The 25,086-nt window shown below is 36.7% G+C and overlaps 1 protein-coding gene across 2 annotated transcripts in view; it reads right to left on the bottom strand.

Annotated features, from left to right (window-relative positions):
• LOC100258656 (SAC3 family protein A) overlaps positions 1-24,479 on the bottom strand; it is a 28,838-nt gene extending 4,359 nt beyond the window's left edge. The window contains exons 1-10 of one of the 2 annotated variants that reach the window (XM_010659839.3): positions 24,133-24,479; positions 23,835-23,912; positions 13,072-13,929; positions 11,320-11,757; positions 5,738-5,839; positions 5,225-5,257; positions 3,714-3,808; positions 2,639-2,825; positions 1,861-2,355; positions 1,630-1,770 (exon numbers count right to left, since the gene is read on the bottom strand). In XM_010659839.3, coding sequence (XP_010658141.1) covers positions 1,630-1,770; positions 1,861-2,355; positions 2,639-2,825; positions 3,714-3,808; positions 5,225-5,257; positions 5,738-5,839; positions 11,320-11,757; positions 13,072-13,929; positions 23,835-23,900 — 2,415 coding nt within the window. In that variant the 5' untranslated portion in view covers positions 23,901-23,912; positions 24,133-24,479. The remainder of the gene's footprint in view (positions 1-1,629; positions 1,771-1,860; positions 2,356-2,638; positions 2,826-3,713; positions 3,809-5,224; positions 5,258-5,737; positions 5,840-11,319; positions 11,758-13,071; positions 13,930-23,834; positions 23,913-24,132) is intronic. The other variant, XM_010659840.3, reaches the window with a different exon arrangement.
• Between the last annotated feature and the right edge of the window lie 607 nt (positions 24,480-25,086).

Below are 25,086 nucleotides of genomic sequence, written 5' to 3'. Positions count from 1 at the left end.
TGACAAGAAAAAAAACATACACTGAAGTGTATGCTATAGGATGAAAATATCAACAATTTTGGCTGAGATATCAGCGAAATCTCGGATGAATCATGCAGCCAAAACAATAACAAGGGATAAAAAATATTCATCAAAAAATTGTCAAAAAGTCAGCAATAAATCACAAAAATATATCGTGAGATATACCCAATTGTTTGGTGATTTTTTAGTGTCCAATGGGTTCAAGGCTAATTTTGTAATCAAACAGTTACGGGAATTTTTGGCCAAAAACCGCAAAAAAATAAAAATAAAAATCAAGGAACATTTTGGCAAAAATTTTGGTGCAAAACTTTGGCATTATCACAAAGTTTTGGCCTTATCACAAAATTTTGCGTTATAATGTTAAATAAATAATATTTTTTTTATTGAAAATCTATTATTACATATATTCTCAATTAATTTCCATCCATATTAAATCATTTATTATTTGCTATTAAATCATATGCACTCTTCCATTATTCCTTATTAACAAATTTCAGTTAGTCTGCTTTTAAATTTATTTCCCTTCTAAAAAAAATCTAATAAAATTTATTTCCTGCATTTATTTCTATTAACACCTAACTTTTTTCTTATTTAAATTAAAATGGTACTTAACATTTTTCCTTATTTTTATAACCATTCCTATTAATTTTAATATTTTTTACAATTAAAATTTCACTTAACTTTATTCTCTTTGTTGTTAACTCCCTTATATTTTCTTTATTATTCTTTACCCTTTTTACTCCAATGGTTAAATTAAATAATACATTGATTTAATAAATTTACCACTAAAAATTAATGCTAAAAAAACAAAAGATTTTGCTAAGTAACAATTAATCATTATTTTTCATCACACACTAATTTTAATGCAAAGAACATATGTATTCCTTGTGGAATATTCCTTTCTTTTGATTTCATTGTTTCCTTTCTTTGGACTTTAATAATTACAATTAAATTTTGCGCTAGTCAAATAAACTTATCACTAAATATTAATGCTAAGCATTAACATATAACAATAATTTGATTATACATATTTCATTCTATTTTTTTTTTATATATATATCCTTACAAAGTCGGGATGCTCCATTCAATGGGTTCCTCACTTAGTTAATCAGGTGGCAGATGGATTAACTAAAATAGGAGCAAAACACTTGGTATCATTTTTGGAAATTATGTGCCTCCTTGTGTCTATATAATGTATATTTCAAATGTTGTTTTATTTTTTGTAATTTCCCTCATTTGTTTAACTATAAGGGTTTGTGTAAAGGATACCATTCCCTTGTATTGATCTAAATTTGTACATTGCGGAAGAATGTCCAGTCCCTCTTGATCTTTTAAATAGAAAAGTTCCATTCAGTTTCTGATTAAAAAAAAAAAAATACTAATCTAATATGTGCATTATTGATTGTTTTATCATTTGTTCCAAATTTTTCATATTTTTTAGGTTTTTTTTTTTTTTTACCAATATATATGTTTGTAAAATAGAACCACTGACATTTTCTTCAACATCAACATTTTCATCCTCATTTGTACATCATCAATTGATGAGGAGGAGGATCATTACATGACCATCAGAGAATAACATATAGCAATATCAAGAATGATATATACCTTAACTGTTAGCTCATTGTGTATCCGTTGCACAGTAAGATCTTGGCGAATCGATTTCAATTGATCACATTTATAAAGGTAGTTCTTGTGAGAATTCTGAACCATAAGCAGAGCCTTTTCCAATACTTCTTCTGGTCTTACCTGCAAGTAATGTAAGTGTCAAAGAAATTAGGAATATTAAGCATGAAAACGGAATGCTTTAAAGAGAGGGAATGAGAAAGAGATAATCACAGTAGAGGGATCAGGGGCAGAAGTAAGGCGCAGATAACGTTTTTCGATTTCCTGGCAAGTTCCCTTAACAGTAAGGGCATCCCAGTCAATATCTTCAACAGCTCTGCTGCCACCCTCTTCAAAATTTTTGCTTAGAACCAAAGCACTGGCCCTCCTAGTGTACAAACTTCCAGCTCCAAAATTTTTGGGCCTAAAGTGATTAGTTTCTGCCCGATGACCATGTCCTTTTTCAAAACGTTTAGAGCGATTTTCCCTTCTCTTTCTCTCCTCTGGTGAATTTGCAAGGGTTATTGCAGAAGAATAATATGCCGTCAAACTCTGTTCCTTATCACTATCACTAGATGCATCACCATTCTCAGCAGAATTCAAAACATCACCAAAACGTTGTCTCTTAACCGGCCGCTGAGCACTTTTACTTGCAGTTCTCTGTTCTATTAGAGGAAATTTTGTACTACTCAAACCATCCTCCTTGATATCAGGTTTTCCACTTGGAAACTGCATTTTAAAATGAGATAGATTTAATAAATTGATTAAAGAGACAAGTACTTCTCAACATTCAATGCAGTAATAAGACAGAGAAATAAGGACAAGGTCATAGCCACCCTTATTGAACACCATCCCCAAAACAAAAAAATAAAAAATAAAAAAATGGACAAAGAGAAAGGCAAAGGGTATAGGCTCATCACCTGCCATTCTGCTGTAATTATTATTTTTTTATTTTTTGACAGGTACCATTCTGCAGTAATAATACCAGAAAAAGAGAGGAGAAAAGGACTACCTTTTTATCCCTTTCAGTTCTTTCATTGAAAGAAACCCAACCACCATATTTAACTGTCTCATGATTGATGGATGCTGGTTTTTCAATCAATTTCTCGTCAGCTACAGGCTCCCACCTACTTTTGGATCGTCTACTTGGACTTCTTTTTGGTTTTGGCAAAGAAATAGAGATTGAACTCTCTATATTGCTGCAGATCAACCAAAAGGTTAGAGACATTGTTCCTGGATGACACACTGGATTCTAGTACTAGGATCTAAATCTTTCCATCAATATACCATTATAATAAGATATGTTCTACATTATTATATGTAATACAGAAATAAAATCCTTTTAGCAATTTAACAAAATTAAATTTTAATGGGATCAAACTGGATTTCCCTAACAAATGGATTCCAATACCAACTCTTTTTGCTATATCCATCAGGTTACTGGATCAGATTGGGTTCAGATGATATTCCAATCCCCTTAAAGACCTTATCTCAAAACAGAAAGGTTAACAATTTTTGTCTAAACAATTCCATATTCTGATATTCACCAAACTGTACATACTTGTACAACAAAATGCAATTGCAGCAAAAACTGGGATTTCCATGGCCTTATAACATCTAAACAATCAGTATAAATAATAAATTGAAGGAATAAAATAAAAACCAACACCAAAATAAAAAACCAATATGCACTCTATAATCTAAATTTGAAGAGTTGGATGTGTTCAGTACTCAAGATTCTGGATGAATCTTGGGACAGAATTCAGAGCTCTTCCTTCCAGGAGCATGTTATTATGAAATGTGAACATAATTTAATGCAAGGCATATGCTTTTACATTGAACCAGATAGGAGAAACTTTCACCATGATACTTTTTGAAACTAATCTGGAAAAATATCCAACTAGATGCAGATATCAAATATTTTACCAATTAAAATAGAACAGTTGCAAAATCCAAAACTTCCAACACCAAAAAAAGAAACAGTAAAGAAGTTGGCAAGATGTAACACGATCACAAAACAGTCACGGCAGAGATAGGCATATCAAATGAAAATAAAAATCAAAAGATAAGATTTAGTGAGCGAATACTTATTGATAGCATCTGCATCTGGCAGTGGGAAAAGAGGCTCAATGTCCCAATCTCTTGTGTAGAGTGTACCATCAGCAGTTGCCTTAGTAATTACCTGAAGACATTTAACTTGAAATAAATAATAATAAACTTCACACCAAATACTACTTCTAGAACTTTAGTATGAGTTGACTTGATATACATTGTTGGTCCAGTACATACCAACTTAAGCTTCTAGGTTAAAGTGGTAGTTTAACATGGTATCAAACATTTTAGTTTTTAGGAGGTAATGAATTCAAACTAACCACTTATTTATTTTCTCAATTTATTGAGTTCACAAGCAAGCTAAAAGAAGTCTGACCATGAGGTGGAATGTTAGGACTTTAATCCAAGTCAACCTAATATATATTATTTGTCAATTACTTAACTGTTTAAGCTTTTGAGTCAAATTGATTGCTTAAAAACTACAACCAAATATTATTACAAGCATCTGATCATCATGTCAATAAAACTCAACAGAGATCAAACTAAGTAGTCAAACTGTTGAATCAAACAATCTTCCACAGATACAATCTCAACAGCATAAAGGTCAAAGTTTATCATACTACTAGAGTGCTAATTTGGTCATGTGCTGCAACAGTCAGACTACATCTCATTCATACTAACAGACTGACAAGGGCCACCAGATGGCCAAAGGGGACACATGCTCTAAATAGAATTGAAAGGCAAACCAGAAGCCAACCCAAAACGCTTGGAAACTAAACCAGTGATGGAGGAGGATGTACCATGGATGTACCATGGTAGTGGTGATAGAGGTACTGATGATACAATTATGACAATATTTTTTTCCTTTTTCTTGTATGGATGTCTTATTTATGAGAAAGAAATGGAAATCATTTATGAATTAAAATAAGTAGGTTTGTCCAAGACCTGTAATTTTGACTGGAACTTCAATACATAAGGACAATCATTTTTAGTCTTAGCAAATGTTTTATGCAATCTCAATACTGCAGAAAGTCATCTTACCTATAAAAAAAGAAAAAAATACTGCAGTAAGTCATCTAAAAGAGGTTAACAATGGTTTTGCTAGCCTGGTGTACAATCTGGCCCATATCCTAACTATTTAAGTTTCTAGGAAAGTTGGTAGTGTAATATGATATCAGAAATTTGGTTAATTAGAGGTTTCAATATAAAATTTCTTCTACTGTTTATCCCCTCATCTATTTATCTGTAATTCTTAACTGCTACCAATTTGTCTCTCCACATGCAAGCATGAGGTCACACGTGAGGCAAGGTAAGCCCAGCATACATTATGTGCTCATATTCTAACAGCTATGTTAGCCTAACACATTTTATATGCACTTCCATGTGACTTAGCATAACATGTAGACATGCAAAATAGTACGAAACTAATAGTGTAATTTCAGTCAAACCTAGGCATAATGGAATTCCAAGTACTTTCATGCTTTCAATTCTGATAAATAAGAGCGGATGGTATGCATGCAACTATTAAACAGTACTTGTCACTCACTGTACAATTTACATTCCTAGCTTGAGATGGAACCTGAAACTCCAAAGTAGAGATATTAAAAGAAATAAAGAAAAAAAAAAAAAGACCATCATATTTCTTTCATTTGAAGGACTAGTATGAAAAACACAAAGCATTATGATCTGAACCAGTCTAACAGTTCAGAGTTGTTACTTGTTTACAACTTTTCACCGTTATCAGAGAACAGGAGGAACTAACTCATGTTTAGTGCTAACTAATAACTGGTAAATGCTCCAATATTTTATGCCATATCACCATATCTATGCAACTTATACAAACAAACTATATTAAAAGTAACTGTGGTCCAAGGCTAACTTCTAGAGAAACCACATGTTAAAAAGTGATGCCATCCAATCTATTAATACAGAAGTAGTTATATATTTCCAAGTTTCATTTTTATCACAGAAAGAGTGAGCCAGCAATAAACATGTAAGATATTGCATTGAAAAGCAAATAATTCTTCAGAAGAATTGCCTTTTAAACTAAGTAGCTTACTTCCTTCAGGACAGTTTGACAAGCTGCCATTTGCATTTCACCTTTGCAACGAGCCAAGGCCCTTTCCACATAACCACGTAGAGACGGAGGGAACATTCCAGGCTACAGGCAAAAAAGGTAAAATAACTTCTCTGAAATCAAATATCATGAATCCTCAAACACACAAAGAACTGAACTAGTGCAACTTAGGCATGACAATATTTCTTTTCTATAAATAGGCAAAAGAGCAATATAATAAAATGCGCATAGCATAGCACAACAACATGACAGGCAATATAAATGACAAATTATATTAAGAGCAAATCTTTAACAGAAAGTATTAAGGAACCTGGCCTGCTTACATTTCAAAAAGGCAATAAATGAAGTTCAGAATCAAAACAAGTGACTAAACAAAAGATACAAGCCAGCTTTGCACGTGTTTTTGACACGAACTAGAATATGGCTAAAAGTTAAAAGTGTGAAATGATAAGTAAAGCTAAAAGTTTAGACTGATATTTTTTTTTGATAAGTAAAAGCACAGAGAAAGAAATATATTAGAAAAAGGGCACCTTAAGACTAACCCAAAAGCATACAGGGTGTATACAAGAGGCGCAATAAAGCACAAACAAAAAAAGAGGAGATACAAAAATCACCAGCCCTCATCTAGAACCCAACCAATCCAAAAAACTGAATAAAGGAAGAGGACCTTCATTTACAACCGACTTAAAAGTTTAGACTGATATGGATCAACCCAAATCTATAACTAACTTGTATAGATGAACAGATTAAGATATGAAACAGTGTTTAAGAAACAGGGACCAGCAGTTAAATTGTCCAGACCATCAACTAGGAGGATTTCCAGGTCTTTGGAGGCATGATTCTGAGAGGTGGTGGTCTCCTGTAATATATGTTAAAAACATTAGATAGTTTAAATCTCAGTTTTTCATGGATTTATTTCCTTAAATTAATTTATTTTTCAATTTTTTTTATTCTATCGCTTTTTTACACTCTTTATCAGTCAATCTTTTAATTAATTTTCCAATCCCTTTTTTATAACATTCATGTAAATATATACTTGTATTCATTCAAATATATATAAGGTTGTAGAACAATGTCATTATCATCAGAAAGAATTAGCAAAAAAAGATTCTATTTCAAAATTGTTGTAGGATTCTTAGTAGGAGAGGACGTGAGCCACATGGATGGTGAGGTGGAAGGCTTAAGAGGGGAGTCGAGCAGACTACAAGGAGAATGCTTGGGATTGGGAATAAGTGATGGAACAAGGAGATCTGAAGACGGTGAGTGCTGTGGTCCCAAATGGGGATAGAGCAGCAAAGAACACTTAGGAGAGGACCCTAGGAGATGAGCTCTTTACAGAGACCCAAGGACCAAATTACCCCAAGTCGACCACCATGACTCCTCTCTTCTCAAGAATCCATACATCCCTTATTGATGTATGGACAACTATCTCACGAGCATAGGTTTAGGTTCAGCCTCAATGGGAAAATAAAATGGAGCACCTAACAATGCATCTCCATTGACCAAGAACTACGATATCACCTCCTTCATTTTGGGGTGATGGAGGTATAGTACCATTTGAGTCTCTCTTTTTTTCATGTTTTTCCCAAAGGTTAGGAGAAAGCTGCAATCAATAGGATTTTCCTAATCCTCCCTTCCCAAAAGGAAGAATGTGAAATTCCTTTTTCCTTTTCGCAAGGACCAAGAGACTATATCTAGTCGTAAGAAAAATGTTTGGTATAGATAACTTAAAATGTTGTTATGGTTGGCTTCTTTTTTTCTTTTTCTTCTTTTTTTTTTCTTTTTTGATAGGCAACCAAGAATATACCAAAGATACCAAACAAAAAGCGGGGGCACACCCCAAGTACACGAGATATACAAAGGGAGCCAAAAAACAGAAACACCTTAAAAGGGTATACAAAACACCCTCTCACTAACTAATACACAACTAGTTGATAAAATCTAAAAAGGAATCAAGGCCCTCTTGAATATGTTGGCGAGTCCACTGGAAAAGGATATAAATAAGAGAGTCCTTTAGTGCTTGATCCGAGCGTTGAATTCCATCAAAGTATCTTTGATTCCTGTCTTGCCAAAAAATTCAAAACAAGTGAAGAGAGGTTGTCCTCCAAATCTTTATTCTATTTTAGCTAATAAAACTCGCATACCATCCCTTAAGCAAATCTTTCACAAAAAAAAGAGGACCCAAGAACATCCAAAGAGAGAAAATAACAAATGGCAAAGACCTTTTGCCTTTCCATAATGGATTAGCAAGTGATTAGTTGATTCTTTTGAATTCATACATAAACAACAATGGTTAGCTAACACCCATCCTCTTTCTTAAGTTGATCCAAGGTCAAGAACCTTTCCCAAACCATGGCCAAGCAAAAATAACCCACCTTTAAAGGCACCAAAGAGCCCCACGCTAGCTTTGAGGGGAAAGAAATACCTTTGTCCAACCCTAAGGAAGAGTAGAAAGATTTATCTGAGAACTTCCCACTCTTGATACTCTTCCAAATCAACTAAATTGTCATCCTCACTGCTCTTGCCAAGCACATGAAGCCTTCTAAGTAACCCCTTAACAGTATGTAGCTCCCAATCCTAAAACTACCTCATAAATCCCATGTTCCACACACCTTGTCCACTAATGACCTCTCAAGTGCTCACCACCCAAGCCTTTTTATTAGAAGCAAAAGAGAAGAGAAATGGAAAAGAATCCTTTAAAGGAGCATCCTCATACAAAACATCAAGCCAAAATTTTGTCCTTCTTCTATTGCCAACAATAAAAATTGTTCTAGCTTTAAAGGCTTCCCAACCTCCTCTTAGCGCCTTCCACAAGCCAACACCATAACCCTTTTTGCCAACAAGAGAGCACCAACCTCCAGGTTCGTCCCCAAAATTCCCCACTGTAACCTGTCTCCAAAGGAACTCCCTTTTCAAGCAAGGCTTTATTAAGAGACAAGACCCTAATCCTAAGCCTTCCCAACTTGTTATTAATGTTGTTCCTAAAAAAAAAAGAATTTTTAGGTGTTTTAATAGACAACATTAGGGTTCTACATCCTAAGTGTGACTTCTCCAAAGGAGCCTGGAGACTAAGTTGATAGGTCATAGAGTGGTACAAACTTATAGGAAGCACCCCCCATGTAATAGTGGATGGGATGATACAAATGTAAAAAGTGGAAGCACCCCCCATGTAATAAGTGGATGGGATGATACTAATGTAAAAAGTCAGGTGGCTATCAATACCACCCTGTGTGGGGTCATAGTCAAGTCAATGGCAACCTTAAAAGGCAGAGCTAGCCGATGCACCCTTGTGAGGGGGCCTAAGTTGATGCCACCCCTACAAGAGTCAAGTTAAACCATCCCTATGAGGGCTCTAAGGAGTTACCTGCACGAACTAAAAGGGGTTGACCCATTCTTCTTCTTCATATGTGGAAAGAATGAGTGGTACATCACTAAACAAGTATCATGCCAATAGTGGTGATAAGTCCACTTCCTTAGCATCCACCATAAAAGAGCATTCGATAAGTAGGTCAACATTAGCGCCAATCTTGGCTTCCAACTTAAAGCAAAGTACATTGATGTCAAGCTCTAAGTGTCAAAGCAAGACACATAGAACTGAGTGAATGAACAATAATTTCATACAAGCGTGGATGCACTATAGGTGGTTCAACATGTTGCACTAAAATACATTTCATGGAAGCATGGGTCCATAAGGAGCGCACAAAATTGGACATCCACAAAAATCAACACATATTTAGTTAAGTGGAACTCTTGCCTAACAAATACACTGTCCAATTGTGAGCTTATATGCACTTCATCCACCAAATACTCCTAATCAAAGCCCTAAATTAGTAAGCCAGCGGGATCATATAGTTCACTAGTGCTTGTAATGTAAATGCATTTAAAGGAACTCCCAACATTTGAACAAAAAATAATGATGACACATGGGAAATTTTTCAGATGGTGCAAAACATTAAACTAGAACTTATAAAGCACCAACACAAACCTAGGAAACAAATACAAACAAAACAAACATGGAAATGCAAGTTCTTTGTAGTTATGTAGGAAAGGGATTCATGATAATAAAGTAATTAGATCCCTAGGTGGGGATGGGAGTCACTGGGGTTCTAGAGTCTGCCAATTGAGACTTTGGAAAGCTATCAAAAGAGGACAAGACGGTTTTTATATTTTTAATTATTATCTTTATAGAAGATGGACCTCCAACCAAGCTTTTGTTTCACATCTGATCAAGGAAAATCCCTCCAGAGAATCCTTTTCCGAATTTGTTCAATATTGACCCAAATAAAGAAGCTGATGTAGACAACTACTTGTGCTTCATGCTTAAAGAGAAAAAAAAAAAGGCATTAAAGCCAATCATTTCCAAGGTCTCATAACTGGGAGATAGAGTTGGTGGAGTCTTTCATGTCAAGCATTTCTAACGTTGCAATCAGTAAGGATAGGGAGAACATGTTAGTATTGAAGATCAATAGGTTGCATCTCAATTCAGTTTTCTGTAAGGACTCTTTTCAAGTGTCAATGTCTTCATCCAATTGCATCTAAACCCCCACCCAAGATGGCTAAGCTGTATAGAAAAATCCTTCCTTGATCACCTCTCTATTCATTCTGGCTGGATCATAACCAGATGCATTTTTAATCTCCAAGAGATCGTTTGCTGATCTGTACTTATGGTATAGAAGGTTTATAACCCACAAGCTTTGTTAATTGTTATTCTCCATCTGAAGCTATTGAGGATCAACTGACCCACTAATATAATCTAGATACAAGCATGTTAAGTCAAAGACCATCATGAGATAAACTACCACAACTACATCCTTTTTGGCCTTTCATTGATTCATCTATCCACATCAAGCCAATTGCCTTACAGGTGCAGTGATCAAACTCTTTGTTGCACATGATCAGACCATTTCAGAGACTTTCTTCCAAAACCGTCCCCATCATGGTAACCCCCAATTCTCATAGAAGCAATCATTTCCCACTCCACCCTTTCATGTTTTGTCACTAATCCAACTTAGCATCCATACAAGGGCAAAATTGAAGAAGTAGATGCCAAAACGAAATCTTGGATAAGAAAAAATGGCTAGAGATTTGATATCAAGATATGACTAAATATTGATCCAAACTAGGTAGAGATATGATACCAAGATATGACTAAATATCTTTGAAATTTTGTAACATATAGAATCAAGTGACCCAAGATGTGAAAGCACAACATTATTCATTCTATGATTATGAGCTAATTAAAAAGATTTTAGCTTCTGCATACAGAGTGACTTTCAATTGCCAATCTTGTATGATGCATCACATGGGCTATAATACATCTATAAATAATTGCAGTAAGAGTACATGATTTATATATAACAACTTTGCATTGTGATTGAACAGTTCTCCTATAGCAATATGTTTGTCACTTCCAGACTTAAAATTACAATTTAGAGAACTATATCAGTATTTGGCTATTCAACTCTTTCAGCAAATAAACAAATTAAACAAAACAAACACTTCCAAATTTGCACCTTAATTCTCAATAGCAAATCTTTTAAGGAATACCATACCATGACTCTCACCTTAAGTATAGCATCAGCACCATCATGAGACAGCACTTTGTCGCTTGGCTTTGGAACTGAAACACCGATATAGGCTGGTTTTGCTGTGCCACCAGTGGCAGAGCTATCCTTATCAATTTTTGGTAAACCCAATGCCAAATTTGATGCAATTCTAGGGTTTGTTGGAATCTGAAGTTTGTTTACTCGGCGTGTATCTAAAGATGCAATTGTTTGCAATGGTGACTGGTAGCTGTGGGATACCTTATGAGCAGTGGGATACTGTAAATTGGATCCTTGAGGACATGCAGTTTTTTGTTGATCCTGAAAGCTATCATAAGAAGGTTTCGTATCCAAATGTTTTTGAAAGTCTGGTTGTACAGTACTAACATGGTGATTTTGGAAACTTGGAGCTCCATGTTTCCAATAACCATCATGGGTATCACTGATTGCAGCACCAGGCTGACAAGAAAACCAGAAAAAAACAGTTGAGTTCAATATACAGATGGAAAGTTCTAATTGTTCCTGCAAAATTCTGATAATAAAATTTAGAATAATAAAAAAACCCAGTAAGTTGATTTTTTTATTTTTTTTTTAACTTTCCTAGAAAGAGGAACATTTCTGGCACTCACAAAAAGAATAATTCAGTCTAATATGCCATAAAACTAAATAATATGGACAATGATTTCAAAGATCTAATGCAGCATTACTTACAGCCTCATTATGAGACCTTGAAAATAAATTTAAAGAGTTCCTTCTTTTTTTAGGTAATAAAAAGATTGTATTGGTATCAAGAAAGTATACATGTACACAAAGCAATAGCAACCGAACTACCAAAAAAAAAGGTGCGAAGAAAAATAAATTTGAAGAGTTCATGTAGAAAATGAATGGAAAATGTATGCAAAAGATGAGACAAAATATTATAAATTTCACATGTTTTAGCATTTATGTAAATCATATCAAAAATGCCAACCACAAGAATGTCTCTAATCTACAAATTACATAAATAAGCACCAACAGCTGAACAAGGCCTAAAGGTCCTGCATATCATCAAGCTGAGCATAACTTGACTCATAACCATAGTTATCAGTTAATCAGAATCAATGAGTACAATTGAAGGCAGATAATTGATTTTAAATTAGAGGTAGAAGTTCCAAAACATGTGGTTGAGGTCAAGGTTTCAACTCATCTTAGAGGCATTTCCTTAAATATTCTGACCTACCAGGCAAATGTCTCACCTGTTGACCTAGGAAACACACCAGATTACTCCAGTTCAACATTAAAAATGTCCCCTCACCCTCCCCCAAGATTTTAATTGCACTTCAAGCCCCTTCTATCCTATGATGAACTGAACTAGACAAGCAGTCAGCTCAACCATCTGGGCAAGTCCAGTTTTAGCAACTTCAGTCACAAGTCAGGTGTTGGTAGTTATGGGCACAACTCATATAACTCACTCAGATATCTTTCTTGGCATAAAGTCCATATGAATGTTCCCAGTGATCCACAGTATAGTCTCATATGATATCATTCCCATTCATTATTTAAGTGTGCTTCATGCAAGCTCTATTGTGCATATATCATTTGCTGTGCTGTTGTTTCTAGTATTATTCACATTTCATCTTGAGGCCTCTCATATGATAAAATCTATTTTATCACTTGGGTGTTATAAGGATGTAAAAGGACAAGAAACTTTTTGTTTCTTTTCTTCTCTTTCCCTGATAGGCATATCAGGGCAAGTAACCCAAACTAAAATGGGTGTGGAAGGGAACTGCAAACCTGTACTGAAGGCAATGCAGATGAATTCTCTGAACCCCAAGATGAGATGGAAGGTTGTGGCGGATGGCTGGCTGAGGTAGAATAGCCACTAGTTACACCAGGAATTGGACATGCCAAGTTAGATGTACTGGTTACAGACATGTTCTCCGTCCCAGGAGCACAGCTAACTTCTGTTTGACTGTAGTAATCCGCCCATTGCTTATAATGCTGCTGATACTGTAATGAGGTTGCAGCAGCAGTACTAGAACTATAAGCACCATTGGAGTCAGGAGTGTAGTTTGCATATTGATGAGTATAGTTTGCATAGTTTCCTTCACTCCACAAATTACTCTGATTACTGTAACCGCTGGTTGAGTGTCCTCCAGATGTCTGATAATCACCAGGATTGTAGTAAGTGCTTGGATAACTTGCAGGCCCAGCATAAGACCCTGTATTCTGAAATGAGGAAAGGGGCTGATAAGGAGCACCTGTATTTTGATTTGCTCCTACAGGCTGAGAATATGAATGGTTTGATTGCTGCTGATAGCCACTATAGTAACCTGGGTATCCTGTGTTGCCATAACTGTATGGATCATTAGAACTTGGGTATGTCGTGTAGCCATTATATTGTTGTGGTACACTTGCTGCTCCTAAACTTGATGGAGGATAGACAGAGGATGCTGCATTCAAGCCATCTTGAGCATTCCTTAAGTGTGGCTCTGTCTGCTGAACATGATGGTAGCTAGAATTTGAAAACATCCCATTCTCTGTGGAGTGATTATCTGCTCTATGCATGTTCCATGACACAGCTTCAGATACCGTTGTCGAGGGATGATATGAAGATGCATGCCCTTGGCTTGCATCAACAATCTGACGTTTCTGGTTAAAAAAGTTATGGTAATTTGTCAATTAATATTACCACTTAACAGTAGCTGAACAAAGAAAATGACTCGAGAATCAAAAAAACTTTAGATGAAAATGGAAAGGCGACCAAAAAAATATTCAAGCAATTAAAAGCAACCATTGCAAAGCCCTTTTGGAGCAGGTTATCTGAACCTTTTTGAATGGTTAGTCACACCAGATAAATCTACACCGAATTACAACTTATGAAAAGCAACTATATGAGTTAATAACTTTGAACTAAATAAGAAGAACACTCCCTATTCTGAATTAAAAGCTAAAATTCGCAAGGTTATAGTTTGAACAGGTAAATAGATTGACTTTCCTGGAATGCGTCAGCTGCAACAAGATATTCAACCATCTAAACTTAGAGCTGTACAGAGTATATAAGTTATCATGCCCATGCAATACAATTAAAGTAAAGAAGGACTCTATGTAAACATGGCAATAGGCTACTACTGACTGTCAGCTATATATAAACGTACTAATAAGTTCTGTGAACTACATGTTTTGATCACTATGTCATAAGCAATCTGCATAAATACAATTATTTGACTCATGCTCAGATCCTGGGCATAATTAATGCTTCCAAAAACACACACCAAAAGCTTATTCGGCCTTTTGATATATGCTAGGGAATGGCATGCATTAGGCATGTGAATTCACTACAAATGGAGGGAAGAAGCATGAACAGTTTTGAAGTAATTGTAGAAAGATAGCCATAAGCAAGTGTTACTGATTAATCTCTGATTTTTTTCTTAATAGGTAAACATTTTTTCCTTATTTGGTCCCTCCTAGAACTCAAACCTCCTCTAACCCCACCTCAACCCCTTATTACTTGAGTCAAACCTCAAGAATACTGGATAATCTCGGAAATTTTAAGAGGATAGTTCGAAAACCTTTTCCCTTTTCTTTGTTCTTTGGATAACAAGAGAAAACCTCATGCCAATCCCCTCGTCAAGCACAAGGACTTAGAATAAACCTCAAATACACAATCACCTACAAACTATGCATATTGGATAAATTTGGCCACCTTTTTTAATAAATAGTAAGGCCAGAATTTAAAGGTCAAAATCGTTGAAAGAGTTTTTCTTTTTATAGACAATAAGAGAAAACATATTAAAAGCGCCGCCCAAGAGGAGACACACCAAAGTACACATGATGTATGCAATAGGCACTAAAAGGCTAACTAAGGAAAGACCGAACAAAAAATAAACTCTCTCCCCCTACTTGAAGCACAACCAATCTACAAAGCCTACCATAGAAATAGTCCCCTATGTACACTCTTAACTTATTCCAAAATAATAAACATAAAATGAGATTTGATTGTTTGATCCAATTGTTCGACATTATTAAACAACCTCCTATCTCTTTCCTACTACAACTCCAAAACAAGGACAAGGTAGCAGCCCTCCAAGCTTTCTTCCCCTTCTTCCCAACAAATGAGTCATGCCAACTCAAGAGGTTTCCTTTAACTGCAGAGTGCATCACCCATCTCGCACCAAATAGAGAATAAAATAGTTGTCATAACATTCTTGCTTTGGAACAATGAAGGAGTAACCCCATTACCTTTGCACATGTAACATTCATTCAACAAAATTCATCCTCTCTTTTGGAACTAATCTAGTTCAGAATCCTTCCACAAAAGCATTTTGGAAACAAGACACCACCTTTCCCACCACCTTCTTTAATCTATTGGCTAACACTTTAGCTAAACAACTTATAAAGGTTAACCACCAAGATTCTAGGCCTAAAGTCCTTAAAGTCTTCCACTACCCCTTTTTAGGAATTAGTACTAGGAAAAAGCATTCACACACCCTATACAAATTTGTCATGCTTACAAAAGTCCCTAAAGAAGCCCAACACTTCATCCTTCACAAAATCCCAACCGAACTGCCAAAACAACAAAGAAAAAGAGTCCAAGTCTGGAGCTTTATCCCCACTAAGATACAAGAGGGTTTTGAAGGCCTCTTCCTCACAGAATGGGACCTCCAACAAAGCCACATCATGTCCTCCTAAAGCATCAAATGGTAAATCCATACAACTAGGTCTCCAGTATCCATTTTTAGCCAAAAGAAACTAAAAGGCCTAGACCACCCCTTCTTTAATCTCACTCTCGTCTAAGACCCAGTTCCCATTTATTTTAATCCTGCCCAAGGAGTTCCTTCTCCTATGGGCATTAGCCATTTTGTGAAAAAAAATTGATGTTTCTATCACCCTCCTTCAACCATAATTCCCTTGATTTTTGTCTCTAGGAAGTTTCTTCTAACAGAACCCACTTCTTGAACTCCTCCCTAGCCTACTTCCTAGCATTTTGCTCCTCCAAAGTCAAGGCCATAGTCCTTTCCTTGGAATCCTAAAATCCAACAGATTCAAAGCCATATCCTATCTAGTTGTAACATTGCCAAACACCTCCTTATTCCAACTCTTCAATAAAGACTTTAGAGCTTTCAACTTTTCAGCCACAACGCCAACCTACTCTAAATTCTCTCCACCACTTCCCACGCCCTTAATGACTCAGGAGGAGCTCCCAAAGGGAGGGCCAAGTAGATAGTTGGCAGCTTCCCTACCATACAACCCAACTCAAAAGCTAACCACTCCACATTAGCCACTCCCCTATTTTATTAGCTCACTTTTCTCCAAATTTATTTTTAATCCAAAGAATACTTTTTTTTTTTTGATAAATAAAGAGATTGTATTAAAAACCACCGAAGCAGTGGAAAAAAGTACAAGAAGGAGAAAAGAAAAAGAAAGAAAAACACCCCACGCTCCCTAGCAGCCTGCCAAGGAACGAAGAGCCACCCTATCCACACCCTTAACGGGAAGCCACCCACCCAACAAAATCAACTAAGGTTGAGGGACCATCTTTTATAGACCTCTTCGTCTCCGACCAAAGAAAATAAACAAAAGAAGCCTTGAGTCTTTGGATTGACAACTCCTTTTCCTCAAAAGCAACTTTGTTCCTTGTCTTCCAAACCGTCCAAAAAAGGCACAAAGGACTTGCTTTCCAAACACCCTTCCTCTTCTTCCCCACAAAAGACCCATTCCACCCCGAAAGCGTCTCCTTAACCGTGGCAGGCAGCACCCACTGCACCCCGAACATTGAGTAGAGCAGCACCCAAAGAGTTCTAACCTTTTCACAATGAAGAAGAATGTGATCAATTGATTCTTCATGTTTTTGACAAAGATAGCATCTGTTCGCTAGAGCCCAACCTCTCCTTTGAAGTTGATCCAATGTGAGAGCCTTTCCCCATGTTGCTACCCACCCAAAAAAACTCACTTTAGGCTGCACCGTAACTTTCCAAATAGCCGACGATGGAAAGGAGATTGGATGTCCTGATACTAATGATTTGTAGAGAGACTTAACCGAAAACATCCCACATTTAGTCTCTCTCCAAATCACCCTATCATCCACCCCTTGCTGAATTTGCTTCCTATTTAAGGCCACAAAAAAACTGCACACCTCTTCCAACTCCCAATCATTAAACGGTCTAGAAAACAACGGGCTCCAACTTCCCCCACCCTCATTGCACCTCCAAACATCCTTAACCCAAGCATCCTTGGAAACAGCCAATGCAAATAGAGAAGGAAAAGAAACACAAAGGGGTTCATCCCCACACCAAATGTCTTTCCAGAATTTTATCCTTTTCCCATTCCCCACAACGAAAACAAGCCTACTTTTCACAACTTCCCATTCTTTTCTAAGAGTTTTCCACAAACCCACACCATGCGTCTCCCCCCTTGCTTCCTTTGAACTCCATCCCCCTTGCTCCTCCCCATATTTTCCCCTAATCACTTGGTTCCAAAAAGCCTCTCTTTCCATAGCAAATCTCCAACTCCATTTGCATAAAAGAGCCTTATTGAGGATAGAAAGACTCTTGACCCCCAACCCCCCATTATCCTTCTCAAGGCAAACCAGCTCCCACTTAACAAGATGGATCTTCCTCTCAAGGGCCCCACCTCCCCATAAGAACTCCCTCTGAATCCGCTCTAACCTCAATCTGACTTTTCTAGGCATAGAGAGCATGGACATAAAGTAAATGGGCATATTAGCTAGAGTACTCCAGATCAAAGTAATCCTGCCTCCTTTGGATATATATTGGCTCTTCCATCTAGCCAATTTTTTCCTCATTCTCTCCTCCACACCGTCCCAAACAGCCCGCGACCTATACTGCGCACCTAAAGGCAAGCCCAGATAAGAGGTTGGGAGACTTCCAACCTTACAACCAATAGCTGCAGCCAACTCCTCCACATTATTCACACAACCCACCGGAATAAGCTCACTTTTGTCAAGATTAATTCTCAAGCCCGACATGGCTTCAAACCACATTAAAATCCAATTTAAATGCAGCAATTGCACCTTGGAAGCACCACAGAAAACCAAAGTGTCATCAGCAAACAAAAGGTGTGACACATTAACTCCCTCACCACCCCTACTTCTTGCCTTACAAGCAGACACAAAGCCCCCAGCTACTGCCTTCCTTAGGAGACTACTAAAAGCTTCCATCACCAACACAAAAAGATACGGAGAGAGAGGATCCCCTTGCCTTAGACCTCTAGAGCTTTGAAAAAAACCTGAGGAAGACCCATTCACCAAAACGGAGAAGCTAACAGTGGAGATACACCACTTCATCCATCTAATCCATTTTTCCCCAAACCCCATCTTCCTCATGACTGAAAACAAAAAGGACCATTCCACATGGTCATATGCTTTCTCAATGTCCAGCTTACACATCACAGCCTCTTCCTTGTTTTTTAAAACCGAGTCTAAAACCTCATTAGCCACCAAAACAGCATCTAGAATTTGCCTTCCTTGTACGAAGGCATTTTGAGCCTTGGACACCACCTTCCCCACCACCCTCTTTAATCTATTAGCTAAAACTTTAGCCAACCACTTATACAGACCTCCCACCAAGCTGATAGGCCTGAAATCCCTTAAATCTTCTGCCCCTCCTTTCTTTGGAATCAAAACAATAAAGGTGGCATTAAGACTTTTAACAAACCTGCCATGGTTATGGAACTCCCTAAAAAACCCCAAGACCTCCTCTTTCACAAACTCCCAAGAAGATTGCCAAAAAGCCATAGAAAAACCATCAGGCCCGGGAGCTTTATCCCCACAAAAACCTTTAAGCGCCTCCATCACCTCTTGCTCCGAAAACGGCTCCTCCAAACTGGCTGCATCCACCGCCTCCAATCTCTCAAAAGACAAACCCCTTAAGCTGGGTCTCCAACCTCCAGCAGAAGACAACATAGTTTTAAACTCATTCACCACCCCCTCTTTAACCTCATTCTCCTTTGTTAACCAAACACCATTTATTTTGACCCGGGATAACATGTTCCCCCTCCTGTGAGCGTTAGCCATCTTGTGGAAGAACTTAGTATTCCTGTCCCCCTCACTCAACCAGACTTCCCTTGATTTTTGTCTCCAAGATATCTCTTCCATCAAAGCCCACTTCTTAAAATCCTCTTTAGCTCCTCTCTTTGCGTCCACCTCCTGAACAGAGAGAGTCCGAGATAACTCCATTTTATCCCAAAAATCCACCTGACTCAAAGCCAAAGCCTTATTGACCTCCACTTTCCCAAACTCCAGCTTATTCCAATCTCTCAACAGAGACTTCAAAGATTCCAATTGCTCTTGATTGGTGTCACAAAGAATAAGGATACCATCGACAAATAAAAGATAAGACACTTCTATCCCCACCTCACCCCTTCCACCCACCTTAAATCCCAAAATAAAACCCCATTTCCTAGCTCTACTTAAAATCCAACTAAGAGCCTCCATCACCAAAACAAGCAAATAAGGGGAAAGGGGATCTCCCTACCTCAAGCCCCTAGAGGTTTGAAAGAAGATAAGATGAGGTCCCATTAACTAGAAGAGCAACTTGTCGTGGATATGGACCATTTTATCCATCTAATTCACTTTTGACCAAAAATCATTTTGGCCAAGACTGCGATTAAGAGCTCACTTAAGATTTCTAACACAATGTCAGGCTCTCAACCAAATTACCAAGGTTTGAGGGACCAGGCAGTCAAACAAACCCAACCACATAATAAAAGATATATATTATGATAGTAGTTGAGTTGTATCTTACTTAAGGGCAAGCTTAAGGCTAGAGGTAACTTCTATAAAAGAAATGATAGTATTTAGGGTTAATATTACTACTTTCGGAAAGGGGAGACAAGAGATCAATTCCATACAAAGTTGCTTTCAAGCAAAAAGAAAAGCCCCCCAACGGCTTAGAGGCATCAAAAGATCAATGAACTATAAATACTTGGAGGAAAAAGCACTTTGGCAATTTAAAAATTCCAAAATTATGCAGCTAAAGTAGGAAAATTCAATTACAAGCAGTTGGGATTGAAGCTTTATTTTTTATTTTTTTGATAGATAAAGAGAATAATATTAAACGGGAAGAGGAAACACCAAACTAATACCCTCTAGGTATACAGGGAGTATACAAAAGCAACCCACAGACTCGAAACCAAGGGAGGAGGAAATAAACAACCACCCCTACCCTTACTTAGAGCCTAGCCACTCAAAAAAGCTAACAAGAGAAAAAGGGCTCAAAACTATAAACACCCTAACCCAAGACCAAGTATTACATACAAAAGAATATTTCAATCTTTGCAGCGAAAGCACCTCATTCTCAAAAGCCAACAAATTTTTTTCCTTCCAGACTGACCAAAATATACATAAGGGGGTCATTTGCCACGCCTTTTTACGGGTTTCCCCACAAACGCTCCATGCCACCCAAGGAGAGTTTCCTTAACTAAACCAGAGAGAACCCAAGCCACACCAAAAAGGGAAAAAAGAAGATTCCACAATGCCCACGTCTTAACACAATGAAGTAAAAGGTGATCCACAGTTTCTACTTCAGAAAGGCAAAGAAAACATCTATTTGCCAAAGAGTACCCCCTCCTCTGGAGTTGCTCCAAAGTTAAGATTTTGCCCCAAGAAGCCTCCCAAGCGAAGAATGCTACCTTAGGAGGCACATTCGCCCTCCAAATACTACCATAAGGGAACAAAGAAGAACCTCTGGGCTCTAGAATAGAATAAAGCAACTTGACAGAGAAAACTCCACTTCTAGATGTTGTCCACACCACTTTATCCTTGTCCTCCCTTTGCACCCTAAAGGCTTGGATTTTTAGCATAAAACGCTCCACCATCTCAATCTCCCAATCATTAAACGCCCTTGAGAAAAGAGGGGTCCAGCCATCCCCTACACCATCTGGGTTCCACACATCTAATACCCAGGCATCTTTAGCCTGGGAGATGGCAAATAAAGAAGGGAAAGACTCACAAAGAGGCTCATCTCCACACCACTTGTCCTTCCAAAATCTCACTCTCCTACCACTACCCACGTGGTAGGCTAAACTACTATACATACCCAACCATTCCTTTCCAATAGCTTTCCAAAGCCCTACACCATGCCTCCCGCTTACAGCCCAAGTACACCATCCCCCCTCCTCTACACCATATTTGTGACCGAACACTTGCTTCCACAAAGCCTCACTTTCTATGGCAAAGCACCAATTCCACTTACTTAAGAGAGCTTTATTCATCAAAACTAAATTTCTCACACCCAAACCACCTTTCTTTCTTTCCAAACAAACCAAGTTCCATCTAACAAGATGTGGCCTCTGCTCAAGAGTTCCTCCACCCCACAGAAAATCCCTTTGAATCTTCTCCAACCTCAGCCTTACTTTTCTGGGCAAATAAAAGAGAGACATGAAGTAAACAAGCATACTAGAGAGAGTGCTCCGAATTAGGGTGAGTCTTCCTCCTTTTGATATATACCGTCTCTTCCACATAACAAGCCTTTTCCAAAACCTTTTTGAAGCTTTATTGAGTTAACTTGTTAAAATAAGTCACAATAGGAGTTATTATCTTCATCACTAGATCTAGAACAAATATATTATACTTAATCTACTCATTTGAACACCATTTTTTTTTTTCGATAAATAAACACATATATTAGCAAAAGGCAAAACGCCGCAAAGCATACAAGGAGTATACGGGGCGACGAGGGCCTCTCAACAAAAGACAAAAGAGACAAAAAACCCACCGACCCTTAACTGGAGGCTAACCACTCCAAGAAGCCATATATTGTGAATAGAGATCATTTTGCCCCCAAGGCACATAGGTTCCAGCAAAGTGTTAAAAGGCAAGGAAGGTTTTTGGTCAAAGCATTTTCAAAGCATACTAAGGCGGGACTGACTATAGAAGTGGAGACGTTAGCTTCGTTGGAAGGCTTTTCCCTGACAAGTTCTATGGGTTTCATCAACTTGTGAAGATCTTATTTAAAAAAAAAAAAACAACTTGTGAAGAGCAACTCAAACCACTATTTTTATCTTGTGCCTCTCATAAATATAGAGAACTATATATATTGGACGTTTGGCTGAACAAGATCCTTTTTTTTTTTTTTTTTGATAATCGTGGATGTCCGGGCTAACTTACACGCACCTCGACTAATTTCACGAGGCCCTGAAGTTAACGACCGGGTAAACCTCCAGTGGCCCTGAGAGGACTCAAACTGGTGACCATTAGGGAACAAACCCAAGGTCCGGCCAACTAAGCTACCCCTCAAGGTTTTGGTTGAACAAGATCCTTGATTTATCATTGTGAATAGAGATCATTTTGCCCCCAAGGCACACAGGTTCCAGCAGAGTGTTAAAAGGCAAGGAAGGTTTTTGGCCAAAGCATTTTCCAAGCATACCAAGGTGGGACTGACTATAGAAGTGGAGACATTAGCTTTGTTGGAAGGCTTTTCCCTGACAAGTTCTATGGGTTTCATCAACTTGCAAAGATCTTATTTGAAAAAAAACACTACTTGTGAAGAGCAACTCAACCGCTATTTTTTATCTTGTGCCTCTTGTAAATATAAAGGACTATAGATATTGTACATTTGGTTGAACAATACAACTAGGATGTCTCATTCTCGGATTCCATGCTTAGCTAACAAGATATTTATATGTTGACAATGAAGTGGGGTGGTTTTTAGGCTAGATGTTGCATAGGGGATTTCTTGCCTCCTTGGGAGTGTACCTCTTATCCTTGTATTGGAATTTGTCTTTTTTTTTCCTTCTTCTCTGTTTTGGTCTGTTTGAACTTGAAGGATAACTAGCATTTTTTATTTCTAACACACTAAGCACCTCTCACGTTAGGATCACAAACTTTCTACTACTTAATACACTAAACCCTCATTTTGATATAAGCTTCCCTCATCCTGATAAAATAAATCAAAGTGCTTAAAAATACATCTATTAGGCTTTGAAACCATACTATATGGAAGTAAATTAGGAGAATCAAAAAATGATAATAATAAGTTATTACAATATATTCAGCCGAAACCTAACACATAAAAACAAAACAAAGAACCTGGGTTCAATTTCAACCAATCAATGAATCCTAGTGAACCATGTCTCAACAAAACTAAAGGTTGTTACACAAAATGGCAAATTGACTATGTTAGTACATCTAGGTTGATAATCATAAGCCAAAAGGTTCTATTAAAAAAAAAATCACTAGCCATTCTGTAAATGAAATCCTAAAAACTACTCCTCTCTGCCCTTATCATAGAAATTACTAAAAGCCTACAAGGCATATTGCTCACCCAGTTATGAGCTTAAAGAGATGGACATATCTGCATTCTCACTATATAAATTGACTCAACCATTAGAACTACCAAGCTATTTGCCATCACAATAGTAAACGGGTCTATGAACAACGATACTTTACTCAGCAAAAAAAAAAAATACTTTAAATTCTGGTTCTAGTCAATTCAACTTAATTTAAATTAATCAAAACCCGCATTATGAAAATATACATTCATGCACGGAAAAAACAAAAACTTGTACTTAGAGAAAGAAAGATAATTGAAAAATACCTCCAGCGAATTGGGGTCGAGTTGGAGCTGAGTTATGGTGTCAGTATTGCCTACTTGATTCATCATCTCTTTAGCATCCTGATTCATCATACACCACATCATATTAAATCACATAAAGTAAACCCACGAACACAACCATTTAATCTAAAACACCATCATATTCAACCAAACAAAAAAAAGAAAGAAACAAAGAAAGAAAGAAAAGATACACTGATCTTTCCTACCCAAATTAAAGAAATTAAATTTAACACAAAAACCCTAAAACAACTTCACAAATCTTACAACAAACGACTCTAACCTTCGGAAACAAACTGAACCCAGAACTCCTCTATCGGCGGCGATTCAACAGATCGGACGGTGAAGGGAGAAATTAACAAAACAAATTGAGATCAAAAAAGAAGTAAAAAGAAAAATCAAAAAAGCAAATAAATGTGATGTGCGAAGTAATAAGATACAACAAAGTAGCGAATAAAGAAAAAATTGCAGGAAAACAGTTTGAAAAATAAGGAGAGATTGGGAGGAAAATCAAAGAATCACGGATGGAGAGAGAATCGGATGAAATTTCTGATGGGGAGAGAGAGGGACAGAGAGGAGAGAAATCTAGAGTCTCTTTGTTGGGTCGTGTTTGGGGTTTGGCCTGGAAATGTTGGCGGTGTGGAAAGAAATATCTTTGGTTCGTTGAGGGTAAATATGTCAATTTCTCACTTTTTTAATTTATAATTGATTTTTTTAATTTAATCAAAATAATTATTAATATACATGTTATATAGAGTTTGTGGTCCAAATAAAACCTTTTTATATATATATAGAATGCGTCATTATTAATTTTATTTAAATTACGAAATTAATATTAAAAAATTTATCAACAATTTAACTAATGATTTAAATTTATATGTATAAAAAAAATATAATAAAGAATAATGTGAAGAGCAATAAATTTTAATTGATAACATTTTAAATATTTTTATTCTATTTATTGTAATAAACTCATAAATAAATTTTAAATTTATGTTTAATAAAATTAATAAATAAAGTTAGATAACTTTGGGAACTATTTTTTAAATTATATTCTTCAGAACAAAAAATATAGAAAACACGTTTGGTAACCAAAAACCGTTTTCTATTTCTTATTCTTAAAAACATTTTTTAATTATTTTATATTATTTTCACTTCTTAGAAGTTATTTTCAAAAATAATTATACAAAAACATGTATAATAATTAAAAATAAAATACTAAATATAAAATTATTTT

This window comes from Vitis vinifera, chromosome 13 (genome assembly GCF_030704535.1).
Source record: "Vitis vinifera cultivar Pinot Noir 40024 chromosome 13, ASM3070453v1".
Taxonomy (NCBI): domain Eukaryota; kingdom Viridiplantae; phylum Streptophyta; class Magnoliopsida; order Vitales; family Vitaceae; genus Vitis; species Vitis vinifera.
Note: the sequence above shows the minus strand (reverse complement) of the source record. Positions and strands in the feature narration are given on the sequence as shown.